At 45.3% G+C, this 13,970-nt stretch overlaps 1 protein-coding gene across 7 annotated transcripts in view; it reads left to right on the forward strand.

Moving 5' to 3' along the window:
- The window catches only part of trps1 (trichorhinophalangeal syndrome I), an 83,687-nt gene extending 75,287 nt beyond the window's left edge, over positions 1-8,400 (forward strand). For all 7 annotated transcript variants that reach the window (XM_019863566.1, XM_019863561.1, XM_019863562.1 and 4 more), the window contains 2 exons: positions 3,961-4,083; positions 6,638-8,400. In XM_019863566.1, the coding sequence (XP_019719125.1) occupies positions 3,961-4,083; positions 6,638-8,089 (1,575 nt within the window). In that variant the 3' untranslated portion in view covers positions 8,090-8,400. The remainder of the gene's footprint in view (positions 1-3,960; positions 4,084-6,637) is intronic.
- The last annotated feature ends 5,570 nt before the right edge of the window (positions 8,401-13,970 follow it).

Consider the following 13,970-nt stretch of genomic DNA (forward strand, 5'->3'; position numbering starts at 1 on the left):
CGCATTTTTTTTGTTTCCTCAATGTGCTCTTGCAGAACTTTAGTGTGCTATTACATTCAAAGTCACGGTGGCAATTGTGTTGTCTAAAGCATATAATGCAATGCATTAATTAATTAAAAAATGTTTTTTCAAAATGAATATTGTATGACAAAATTCCTGCGCATTTCTCTAAAAACATGCTTTGCTGTGATAAAGGACAGCAATAAAAAACAAAAAACCTAAATGTAATACTATAAAATGAACATACCTAAAAATTCTCCAAGCGCATTATCCCTCCGCAAATCCAGTTTAAGTGCTTTCATGTGATGAGTTGGCATTTCAACGCGGAACATGCCGACTTGTGTTGTTCATGTTATTGTTGTTGCCATAAAACTCTCAGCGTCGGAAAGCTTTGTGTGCGCTCCGGGGAAGAAGAAAAAAAACAACTTAAAGATCACTGAATATTGTTGATATTTGCCCTTTGACACCATTTGTTGCACTCTGCGCTTTTTGAGCCTCCGCGTCACGTCTTCACTAGAGTAAATAGGAATCCACGTTGCTATTTTATAGTGAGATGAACGATCATGACATTTTTTTTTTAAACTAGCAGCATGTTGGCCAAGAATTAACTTTCCTTCCACCGCGGGAAAGTTCCTTCTTCGCGTTTTGTGTGTGTTTGGTACAAATGGAACAGTGTCATAGGCAGCTGATAAGTAGGTGTCACTTACAATCTCGGGAGCTAAATTACATGCTTGCCTGACATCAGTCAGGGCGACATTGGGCCACACACACACACACACACACACACACACACACACACACACACACACACTTGTATTGCCTTACCTAACTTGACGTATTGTGTGCGTTTGTGTCAGCGTCTTTCTGTCATTGCGGGGCACAAACCGTGACATGGCACCTTTTACTGGGGACGTTTTGGCTGATGCGTATGAGCACTGCGCTCGTGTGTGTACGTTTCTGCCTAACTCACCATCCCATCTGAAACTGTGGGGACATTTGTCTTTGCAGGGAAATGTTGTCCAGTCCCTGCGAAAACAAAGCGTCCCCATCTGGTCAATGTTGTGATTAGTGTGTGTGTGCGCGTGTGTGCGTGCCTCTGTCGTCTTGCCTTTCGATGTTTGTGTAGCGCACAGCCTGGCTGCTATCCTTAACAGATAAAATGTTGATTCCGCTCAAGATGAATTCTGTGCATGCGTGCGGGCGGTTTGTCCGCCCAGCGTCCCGTACGGAGGAGGGGCAGCTGCGCGGCCATATGCGAGTAATTTGGCTCGCTCGGAGAGAAGCTAAATTCTGATGACAGACACATTGTCGGGCCTGTGGAGGACGACACGCACGCGCTCGCACGCACACGCACACACACACACACACACACACACACACACACACACACACACACACACACACACACACACACACACACACACACACCATTTCTCTCACACACTCGAAGAGGAAGTGTACATCAATCAATCACCTGGCTCCGTCTCGCTACATGTGGTGACCGTATGGTGTGTGTACACACGCGGGCGCGCGCACACTCAGGGTGCTTTGCCAGCAAGAGGATTTGGATCTGTGCAGGGTCCCGTGTCAGAAAGCAACACATGTACCATAAAGAATCCCAATATTAGCCTTGTGCTGTTTATTCCATACATGTTTGGAACAGGATGTTTAATTACACCCCCCCCCCCCCTCCCCCTCCAATTCACTTGGAGACGGGTGCGCGGAGGCTTTCCGGGGTAAATAAACGTCTTAGCCTGCAAATATTTGCAATGTCTGATATGATGTCGGTGGAGCTTTAAAGTAGAGCGAGGGAAAGCACTTTAAATCACTGCTTGGCAAAAAAAACAAACAAAAAAAAAAAAAACAACCTTCTGGTCCCATCTTTAAAACATTGTTGCGAAACAGTAGGAACATTCAACAAACATTTGTGGAGCGTTTGTCGTTTTGAGCAGGCTGCTGTCTAAGGGTGTTTGCCGTGTGATGGAAATGTACCAGAGCGGGCTGCGTCATGTCATCAGGTCGTCATGGCTTGAGGCTCGGTGAAGCAGCATGTGGCTCCTTGGTCGAGGTTTTACCTTGTACTGCGAGTCAGTGTAAACAATGTGTTGTTTAGATCAAGAGGTGGTGTGTGTTTAGTTCTCCACTGCATTCCACGTGCACCTCATGCGGTCTCATTGCGTCATGACTAGAAACAAAGGACGGAGCTTGTTTCCAACACTTTTATCTACATGCTATATGATTTTTGCTACACAATCAATTATAATATCAAGAATTTTTTGAAGAAAATTCAGCCGTTTTTTTGTTTTTAATCAACTTTGTTACCTAACACAGTAGCCTAAAAATCTTTGAAGAATTTTGCATTATGATCAAACATATCCACAACACAGATGGCTATTTCATTGCCTTTCCTACATCAAAAATGAGGAAAATTAACACTCAAACGATAAAAAAATAACAATTTCTAATTGTGATTGATGACAGCCAGATTCAATTTTTTTTTCCCCATTTGCATCCCTAACTCTTCAAGAATAACACATTTCTAGCGACCCACCCCCCCCAAAAAAACGAGAAACAACCTGAAAAGGTAGCAGCGCTGTCCCCTTTGAGCCCGTCTGCTTTGTCGCTGGCGGCCCCCCGAAAACAGATGCTTCTTGGAAGATCTGCTCATGGCTCCATCTGCAACAGCTCGGAGAGTCCCCGAGTGAAGTGAAGGCGCTTTTTTTGTGAAAATGTGATCGCACCGGCTGCTTAAACGCCCCACCCCCCCCCCCCCCCCCAATCCCACCTGCTCCCCAAAAGTATGCTGAAATCTCCACTGTGTCAAGAACATAAAGCGAGAAGATGGGCTGCCTTGACAGGAGAAGGTCCTGGCGGACAGTCGACAGGAGGAGAGAATGCCAAAGATGGCAAGGCACAGAGAGAGACAATTTTATAGCGTTTATACGAGTGAGAACATCATGGAGCTGTACTTCTTAGTGTTGGACATCAATGCCAAATGCGGTGCATTGTTGCCGTGATTTGAACGCTGGCCCAACTTTTCTTGTTTGTGCTGCCAGAAAAAATTTTAATCCTGAGTCAGAGCTGCTAACGTCGCTCATTAGGTCACGCATTTTAGCGCCACGCGTCACGCATGTTACAGTGCGTGTGAGACCGGCGACTTTATCGTAGCCACTGAGACCTACACTGGGCGAACTCTTACACTTGTCAGTTTCAAGTGCAGAAAACAATACAAGTGGCATCTTTCAGATGCCGACTGGTCTAAATCAAAGACAATTTTGATAAAAAGGGTGTGTGCTTTTTGTTGTTGTTTTTTTTTTTGGGGGAGGTCGTTTTTTTGCACTTGAAACTTTTCCTGATTCATCAGTGCAACGACGATTTCAAGATTGGCCTCACCCATACAACCAGGCGTCACCTCCTGCAAAAATATATCAGAAAAGGCTCGGCAACTGATTTGTGATATTTCAATTAATTTCCATGCTGGAAAATCAATTTGATATATGGAGAGAACTGGAACAAATGAAACTCTACAGCCAACGCGCCACTGTATTTTCTATGCTGTGTGAAGCATTAAAAAAAAAAAAAGTCAATATAAAACAAAATTGCAAGTGGATATTGATGGACTGGTATAAAAGAAAATAAAGGCATGGTTGGCATGGTGGAGGAGAAAAGGATGAGGTAGCAACATCGTCAAGGCGGCGACCTAGGGGACCACAAACTTAATGGATGGAGAAACGCTGTGATTGGCTCATTACAGTGATGGAGCACGTTGCCACGCCGATCGGCCCGTTCACCTCGCCCACTTCTGTTCGACACAGTGCGCTTGTCTACTTATTTCGTTCATGATTTACCTGCAAAACACCTCTCCAAACTCCTCTTCTGTCTTTACTTTTCATCGTCCGTTTGCGTTGACTTTTGCCCTCTCCCTGACGTCAATCTCGTGTTTTCTTTGTGGTGCTCCAGCGGCGGAGAGGCAGCGGTGTCTTTTGCGCCAACTGTCTGACGACCAAGACGTCGCTGTGGAGAAAGAACGCCAACGGCGGCTACGTCTGCAACGCCTGCGGCCTCTATCAGAAGCTGCACTCGGTAAGCCCGCATCCTCGCCCCGTTCACAATTGGAGATATCCCCCTCCCTCAATAAACTCGAGTGATTCTCAAACCTTTTGGGCCCAAGGACACCCTTAGAACACCAATTCGACAGTGTGGTGGAAACTTGTCTAAACAATTTTGAAAAATAATAATAATTGCCGTATTTTCCGCACTGTAAGGCGCTTCGGAGTATTAGGTGCATCTTCAATGAATGGCCTATTTTAAAACCGTTTTCAACCGTTTCACCACATTATAAGGCGCATAAAATAGAAGCTACCATAGTGGCTGCGTTTGCACTATACATCCACCAGATGGAGCTACGCTAAAGGGAATACAATACATGCAGCTTTGTCTATTTCGAGCATTCACAACTGCGGCAGCTATAACAAAGCGCTTTAAAATACGGAAAATACGGTAATCTGCTTTACAGTAAACAATCTCAGACTTAGCATACCTAAATGTTTTTTTTTGGTCTTATAAGACATTCAATAAGCGATTCAATGGTTGACTTCTAATACATAGCAATCTCGAATTGGATTTGAGGAATTGTTCAGCCCGAGTGGAAACATGGCTAATGCGCGCGGTAGCGAGAGCACTACACTGCGCTCGGCGGTCCGAGGCTCCAGAAGACTGCGCATCTGTTCACCCTTAGCAAATCAAATAAACGCTGCAAATTGTGCTCCCTTAAGATCCGTCGCGCTGCGACTCCTGCTGTGGAAACATAATATTGTGCAAAGTATATTTGATTTGGCTGCCGGGGAGTCGCAGACCTCGAGTCGGCTTCCTCTGGAGCGCGAACCGCTGTGGCGTGAACCGAGCCGAAGCCGACCAGCCGTCTCCAGCCTGGGGAAAGACGATGGAAATCCCAAACTTAATTAGACGGCATGAATTACAGATGAGATAACGACACCCGGGTTCCGGAATCGGCTGGCTTTCGAGCGCGCATCGCCTCAGACGTGCTCTTGCGGACTTTGGAGTCATTTCACGCATCGGCACATGTTTGCATATTGACTTTTTAAGACGGCCTTGTTCCACCGCGAGGTGCTTCCACCGTCATATACCGCAGAGTTGATTTCATAAACGTGCCGCCTGCTTGACAATCCCTCAATGGAGGCTCAAACTGCGGGTCGGGCGATCCGAATTACAGGACAATAGCTTGAAATATGAGTCCAACTCTGCCGTTCAAATGTAGCAAAAATGCCATCATCAAAATCAATAAGGTTGCTATAATTTCTGTTGATATATTTCACAAATGTGTCATGAGTAGGGTAGGAACGGTAGACCAGAAATAAGGTTTAAAACCGCACCGCCGTCGTCCCGTTGGGTCCCTCCCTCTCGCCGGTCGCTACGACGGCCATATTTTACATGCCGCGATAAAAGTTTTATTTACTCGACACACATTATTAGGGAGGATCGCAGCTAGGGGGGGAAGAAAAAGCTTGGCTGAGTGAGAGTGCACGGGGAGAGTTATGAATATGGAGTTGCGGGTGCGGGAGGGAGCGGTTCGCCGTTTGTATTCACTCTTGTCGACTCTCCGTCGCCTCGGTTGGCTCGCGATTGAAATGGACACGCTTTCTTTTGACGCCGTGAATCACTTTCTCCTTGTTCTGTCTCATTCGGCGCTGAAACGCTTCCGTTGACTCTGAGTGTGCTTTCATTCAAGTTCCGATTGGTTCATTTCAGACTGAATTGTCAAAAATGTTTCATTATTATTTTTTTTGTGTGTGTGAATGACTGTTTGTGTTTGACTGGTGACCAGTCCAGGGTTTATCCCGCCCTCTCCCTCAAGCTCAGCTGGCGTCGGCTCCACTTCAGCCGCAACCTCACAGAGGACAAGCGCTGTCGAAAATTATTTCAAAATTCAATCCAAACCAAGGTCGAAAACCTTGTTTGAAACTCAGAAGCACTTCTTTGATATTAATGCGATGCACACCACCAGGGTTACCTTTAATCATTTCATCATGTTTTGAATGATGATCATTTCTGTGAAGACCAACCGATCATATGAATGATTGCTGACAATTAGCAAACAGATGGTTATGAATATGCAACACTATTTGTCGTTAAGTCTCTTGCCAGTGCTCACATGTTCAAAGAATCGCTTGTACAACTTTCCAGGAAAATCATCATGTCCCATCACCGGCGAGCTATTTTTAGAATACGGTGCTCCTCTGGTCCTTGGAGGCGACGCATCAGGTTGTTGACTCCCTGATCTAAAGTAGCCTCAAGTAGTATTTATAATCATAAACATGTTTTTAAATGGATGCCCCGCTGAGAGGTTGAGTTACATTTTTTTTTTGTAAACTTTGGACTACCATTGCAGCTTAAATTGTCAGATGTAAGGACTCCACCTTGTGGTCAGTGTAGGAACTAGGCAGTAAATGAAAAGATGATGTGCAAACATGAAGTGATAGTCTGCTGGCCTCGGTAAATTAGTGGCACGTCTGGCCCACAGTTAGGAGGTGCAGGTTCAACTCTGGGATGTGGTGGGTCAATCGCTCGAGAAAATAGATCAAAGTCCTATCCTGACATTGTTCGCCTTGTGTTGCAGACGCCCAGACCTCTCAACATAATCAAGCAGAACAACGGCGAGCAAATCATCCGCCGACGCACCCGCAAGCGCCTCAACCCGGACACGCTGCCGCCCGAAAACCCCGCCCCCAAGCAGCAGCGGGCCACCGGCGAGGAGCGCGTCAACGGCGACGAGGCGGACAGGAGCTGCGCGCCGGTCAAGAGCCAGCAGCAGCCGTCGCCGCGCTCGCGCTCGCCGCGCTCCACGCAGGCCTTTCTGGCCAACCAGACGCTGGAGATACACCGCCGCATGCCGCCGCTGTTGCTCCCGTCGCACCCGGCGTCCTCCGAGGTGGCGGACGTGCTGGCCAAAGTTGAAGCGGGGAAAGTCGGCTCCGGGGGCAGCTCGGAAAGAGGGAGTCCCATTGAGAAGTACATGCGGCCATCCAAACCGTCCAGTTACTCTCCACCGGGCTCGCCCATTGAGAAGTACCAGTACCCGCTGTTCCCGGTGCCGTTGCCCCTCACGCTCTCGCCGGACTTGACGCCCGAGTCCGACTGGCTGCGCTTCTGGACCAAGTACAAGATGGCCGCCGCCTCCGGCATGGGCAACCTCGGCGCTGCGGCCGGTCTAGCTAACAACGCGCACTACCTGGGCGCCATGGTGGCTCCGCAGCAGCACCACCCGCAGAGCTACGCGGTGCCTTACTGCGCCTCGCCATACTCGCCGCTCCCGCCGCCGCCCGCCCCGGCCCAATACCCGCCCCCACCTCTCCACCCTCAAACCTCGTCGTCGTCGTCCATGGAGAGCGAAGCGCCTTTGGACCTTGCCATACGGCAACGGGACGCCACCGATTCTGCGGAAAAAAAGAAGCGAGAGTCTCCTCCATCCGAAAGCCTGAAAGTTGACGATGAGGAAAGCGGTGCCAGGCGGCAGGCGGAAGACGGGAACCCGTCCACCCGCGCCACTGCAGACGTCGCCACCCAGGTCGAGCCCAGCAACCGCTGCCTGCACTGCGGTATCTACTTCTTGGATGAGGTCATGTACGCGCTGCACATGAGTTGTCATGGTGACCAGGAACCATTTCAGTGCGGCTTCTGCCTGCACGTTTGCGCCGACCGCTACGATTTCACCACGCACATACAGCGCGGCTTACACCGCCACTCGGACAAAAAGACGCTGCCGGCGAAGGAGCAGAACGCCGTCGCCGACGCCGCCGTGACGCAGAAGCATTTGGATTTGGAGGCCGAACATCGAGATTTGGAACCGGAGCATCCGGATTTGACGCCGAAGAGTCAGGATTTGATGGCCGAATCGAAAGCGGAGGAAAAAGTCGGAGGCGGTGATGTCCCCCACGGTGCAAAAAAAGACATTTCCTGCGACGACGCCACAGACGAAAGTGAGGAAGGTAGCAAAATGATGTCTGAAGGCAGCACGATGGCGTTCCACGGTGATGAAGAGCTGGACAAGGGGAACACGGAGGGTCATTGATGCCCCTCGAGAACATTACGCACGCTCCCGAAGGCGAGCTGTTACAAAACACATCCGAATGCTGGAATAGAAATATCACCCTGCGAAGTGCCGCTTGGATGGGAGAAAACTCACGGAGAAACGATGACTCGACAGAAACGGTTTTTGATGGTATCAGAGCGGCTTTGCAGCTTTTTACAGCGGTACAATCGGCGTACGTTCTCCCGCTCTGCTGTGCAAAAACCAAATCTGATTTGGACTCGTGCGGTGTCAAAAGTGGATCAGCGCATCTTCTGCTGTTGGGTTAAAAAAAAACTAAAAAAAAAAAAAACTTCCAAATCCCAAGACTCTTTGTTTTTGACATGGACGCAGCTATCCGAAATCAGCCGAAAGTGCTCCAAAGTGATGCCAATCCGGAAACTGAACTGTTCTCCGTGTCTCACGCGGACGGAACCAAGTGACGATTTCATACTTGCCTCCGTGCCGTGATCCTCGCGACGTGCCTGGCTGCCTTTGCCTGCCTGATAATAGAACAAAACAACAATCTATTAATTAACCTGCTTAAACATTTGTATCCAACAATAATAATAGAAATATTAATAAGAATGACAATAATAAGATTGTTCTATTACAAAAACATGCAATTTCCTACACTTTTCTTATATGTTATTTTGTAAAGGCAAATACTTTTTTTTTTCTTCCAGACTTGGTACGACAGAATAAGTGTTTCTTTTTTTTTTTCCTTTTTTTGAGGGGTGGGGTAGGTTTCTTAATGGAAATATTACATGTTACAAATGTGTGTGTGTGTGTGTGTGTGTGTGTGTGTGTGTGTGTGTGTGTGTGTGTGTGTGTGTGTGAGAGAATGTGAGGGTCAAGGGCGCGTCCGTCCCCGATCATGGATGTAAACAAAATGAAGGTTTGCTATTTCACTCCTCAGGGGTCACGCGTGTTGCACACCAGCCCGCCTGCTTGTTATTTTTATTTTTTGGAATGTTTTTATGATATATTTTTTTTAACATGTACATGATGTAGCTGATGTCATTATGTTCTCACGGTTGGGGGGGGGGTGGAGGGAGGGTCCTCGATTTTCGACAAGTCCTTTTCCTATGGCGGCAAAGTAATTAGGACTAAGAGCATCTAAAACGGCGCCTTCAGTCATGGTCAGTCATCCCATTCGTTGTGAAATTGAACCATGTCGAAATATCATTTATTGTCATAACGTTGACGATTTGTGTCACAAATTCGACCGTATATTTCAATTCTTATCCAATTTCAACCTGGAGGGTGGGGCTCGCTGGCGAGCGCCTGTTGCGCCCACGAGGCTCGGACGGGTACACCCCAAAAGGGGAGGGGCCAAAGGGAGGTGGGTGGGTGGGTGGGGTCTAGTGCCCTGTGAGCTGGGCGGCGGCAAAAAGGCAAGGGACCCTGGCCGTCTGATCCCCGGATACAAAAACTACCTCTGGGGACACGGAGACTATCTTCCACTCCGGAGTTGCACGCTTTTGGACGCTCGGGTGAAGCGAGGGGTCGAAATGTCAGTCGATCACCACCTGCTGGTGTCTTGGCTCCGACGACAGGGAAAGGAAGATGCCAGTTCCGACCGCGTCCCGTGCCTCCGTCGTCGAGGCGGCTGGTCGAAGCTGTGGGCCATGTAAATGTGGACCAGCTCCGCACTCTCGCCAGGGTCCTTGAAGGGCGCATGGGAGTTTGGCATCGGATTAGGATGCCAGCCTAGCGAGGTATTCCGGGCATGTCCCACCGACAGGAGACCCCAGGGATGACCCGGGACACACCGGAGAGACAACGACCTCTGTCTCCCGGCTGGCCTGGGAAGGCCTTGGGATCCTTCTGGAAGCAGTAGCTGGGCAGAGAGAAGTCTGGGCTTCTGTGCCTGAGGCTACCGCATGCATGGATTCAATTTCAACATTACGCATGTCAATTTTTGAACATATATTTGCAAAATGAACTTCATGAAATGGACTCTTGTCTTGAAATATTCCCACTCTAGCCACGGAAAATAACCGTGGACCTCTACCTTTCCTCCTAAAGTGACTGCAGTAATGCAAAATTAGGCATTTTCCTCTAAAGTGACAACTACGACTATTTGTGTAATGTCGCAACATTTTCCTCATTCCATTAATTGCGTTGGTTTACCCTTGGAATTTGACAACTTCCTCCGGATAAAGTTGCGCCTTTATGTTCATCAACATTTTCAATTGATTTCGTGACTCTGATGACATTTCGACGATGCCTGACACCATTTTCCTTGTAATTGCAACCTGTTGTCACCAATCACCAGCCAATTCCAGCGCGGTGGTAAAGTCATAATTTACAGTCAATATTTGTATGAAAAAGACATTGATACAAAACCATCAAATGACACTGAGTATGACAAGTGTGATGCCGCCGCAGAAACGAGTTCGTTGCACACTGTCTGTAACCCCGTCATAAATCGGGACTAACGTAAACCGAGGACCCTCAATCTAGTTCTCATCCTGATTTTTTTTTTTTTCTTTTTATGGGGGGCAACTTTTAAATGTTTTAAGGTTTGGGTTCTAACCAGTAGGCAGTGTGCTACAGGTCACCTCATCAGTAGTCTTATTGATACATTTTACTGTGCAATCACTTCACAGGAAATACACCCCTCCCACCTGCTATCTATTTTTTTTCTTGCATTTTCGTTACTCTTGTCACGGTTATTTAACATCAAACTATTTTTGTACTTCTCAACTGTTTACATACATAGTCATGACATAACCAGGTAGGGGGGAAGAAAAACTTAACCTGCATTGCTGCCTTATTTAAAAAAAAAAAACAAACACAAAAAAAAACACTTGAGGACTAAAATGAAGGAATAAGCCTTAGAATGATATTTTTCTATCCGTGAATGAAATCCCGTCTAGTGCCTGCTCATGCTTTTTTTTTTTTTTCTTTCTACTCACTGTTTTTGTCACTTTGGCTGGATTTGCGCCGGTCCAAAGTGCACAATTCCAACAGAATGCCGATATCAAGTGACACGATATGACTGTTTATATTCACCAAACGCATAACTCGACCTGCAATGTGCATCTGGCCGCATCCCACATTGCACCATCGTCACTAACGTAACATGGAAGTCAACAATCATCACGTGAATGATACGAATAGAAATAGTCAACATTGCACCATTTATCCCGAATGGAAGTCCACATTTTGTGAGTTTTTCCAATTTCTCAACTTTGAATTTTCAAATCAAACACATAAAAGCTGGTTGCAGACAAAATAACTTTTTTTACATTTCAAAACAATTTGAACAATATAAAAACTTGAAACAAGGCCTTTGTGACATTTCAAGTCAAAGAGAAGTTTCTGACACCAAAATAATTCGACTCCAAATCATCCGAATTTACATTTTGAATTTGCATGCCCACCAAGTTACGTGTGGCTCACGTAGGAACCCGCCCCCCAAAAATTCCACCTTTCTGCCGTGATTCACCGATGCAGAATGGACAAAACTCCAAGTCTTACTCTGTCAAGAAGTTCTGTGAAATTGGCACTAACTGTGGGGGGAAAAATGTCATTAGTAAGCCATTGTCATTCTACTTGTGTACTTTTTTTTTTTAACTAGTGAGGACAAAGCACGAACTAGTACACGGACCTTAAACTGGATATCGAGGACAATGAATAAATGCTGAAACAGGTTTTACGTTTCGTACTAAATCATACTAAATTGTAAATAAAGCTGGCAAGACCAAGTTGAGCTCGTACTGTGCCTGCTGCTTAGAGGTCACATGGTCTACAAAAATAGCTTGATTCCAAAGTTCGCCTTTAATATTGCAAAAAAAAAAAAAAAACTAAAACGCAAACTCCCATCATGTAAAAAAATGACACAAAAAATGCCTTATTTTAAACTCCAATAACAGAATAATTTCAACTGTGGCAAGTGAATGTGTATTTTTTTTTTGTTTGTTTTTTTTTTTTTTTTGCGGCTAGTCAAAACGGTCATGTTTACATTTTGGAAATGTAGCAAAAGAAATGAAGTGATGGGGAAAGACTGGAGGGCTTTTTTTTCATCTTTTGTCAGACCATGTGCTCTTGTTCTTTGATTCTGCCCTTTTTGGGAGCCCCTGGGAGTTGGCGTCCGATTTCAAACGATTGCAAAAGTGTTTTTTTTTTTTTTTTTTTTGGGAGAGGGGCAGTTTTGAACGATGTTCGAATTTCGTTTTCGTAATTCCGCGTCAATAAAATTCACATGAATGGCATTTCACGTCAATGTTTACACGCCTTCTAGTGTTTTAGCTTCGTGCGTTTCTAAAAAAAACGTCGTGTTGGAGCTTCATTTCATTGCGAAGGGACGACACAAACATAGCTTAGCATGCAGCTGACGGTACGATCATGTTCAAGAAGGGAGCTTAAAAAAAGGCCAGTTTGGTCCAAACCATGCATGGGCAAATGTACATTTAATCAAACATTTTTTTCAGTAGAGTTTTTGTTTCGATTCCCTTTTAATGTAAAACGGGACTGTTCTGTCTGTTTTTTTAAAGGTAGTTTTCTGTTGTGTCTTATTTTATTTTATTATCTTTCTGTACGCTATTTGTTAGGATTGCAAAATGTGTATTTTAATGACATTGGGGGATTGGATGGCCAAGAAAAAGTTTGTTACGCAGCTAAACTTGAAAAAAAGATTGATAATGATAATAATTAATAAAAGTAACAAATATACTGAAACTCTCGTCTCCCGATTTTGTTTTTCTGACATCTGCATTTGTGTCAACTGTACTCTCACAAGGCAAGCTTGAATGTCACAAAATTGTTGTCACGCAACATGTTCAGCTAAGGTCCACATAAAAACACAAACACGCTGAACAGCATTGCTGAGATTTCTATTTAGGATGAACTGTTGAAATTGGTGAAAAAAAACAAGGAAGTGCGTTAGTTGTTTTTAGGCATGCTCTGCTATCGGAAATGCTTTTGCATATGTTTGTGAGCTAGCAGGCTACTTCCTAGTTCACTAAAAAGTATGGATAAATCCGCACGGAGCTGTTTTGTTTTGTTCATGCTCAGCTCAGGTTTCCATATGTGGGAGGTAAACAGAAAAGAATTAGAACATGGATGGATGGAAAACAAATCAGATGAGTGGATTTAGCACAAGAGGGCAGCACTGAGCAGGGCAGGGCAACTCATACCCGAGTTTTCAGGAGAAGAAAAACACATGAACAGCTGCAGTCACTTGTGGAATGAAGGGGCAACACAGACAAACAAACGTTACTGCTCCGAAAGAGAACGAGACAGTTTCAGTGGAAATAAAACCTCAGATGCTTTTGGTATGTGTGGAAATGTTTGTTTTTGTGACATGACTGCTTTTGAAATGAGAAACATTTGACTTAATTTAAGCAAGTTATCTGCCGATAGGACTGGACAATTTAACTGCAAGATTTCTTCAACAACTGCCAAAAGTAGTCTTCAAAAATACATCTATGAATGTATATCTGGCAATATAAAAGGGGAATTTGACTTGGCCTGTGCAATAACTAGCTTTTAAAAAATGAGAAAAGCAATGAAAGGAATAACATTCATTATGGCAAATTTGTCTGCAAATACAAGAGGAACATTTGACTTTCTGACAACACGACATCAAAAAGAGACTTTAAAAAATAAATGGATGTGAAAGAAGAATGTCTTCACTAGATTGATACACGGGTATGTTTTGACTAGATTGGAGTTTGGTTTTTGCAGTGAGAAATTGTTGAGGACATTGTCATAATTGTATTCATTTATTCGAGTAATGAATGATACTTTGATCATAAAGTACAAAAAAAAAATCTGCATTCTTGTCACTAAACGAATGAATCACCTACAATGTTAAATAGATTGAGTGTGATGAAATGATTGTTTTGATTCAAATTACTTTGATATGCTTAGA

The sequence above is a fragment of the Hippocampus comes genome, unplaced genomic scaffold, assembly GCF_001891065.2.
Source record: "Hippocampus comes isolate QL1 unplaced genomic scaffold, H_comes_QL1_v1.1 scaffold91, whole genome shotgun sequence".
NCBI lineage: Eukaryota > Metazoa > Chordata > Actinopteri > Syngnathiformes > Syngnathidae > Hippocampus > Hippocampus comes.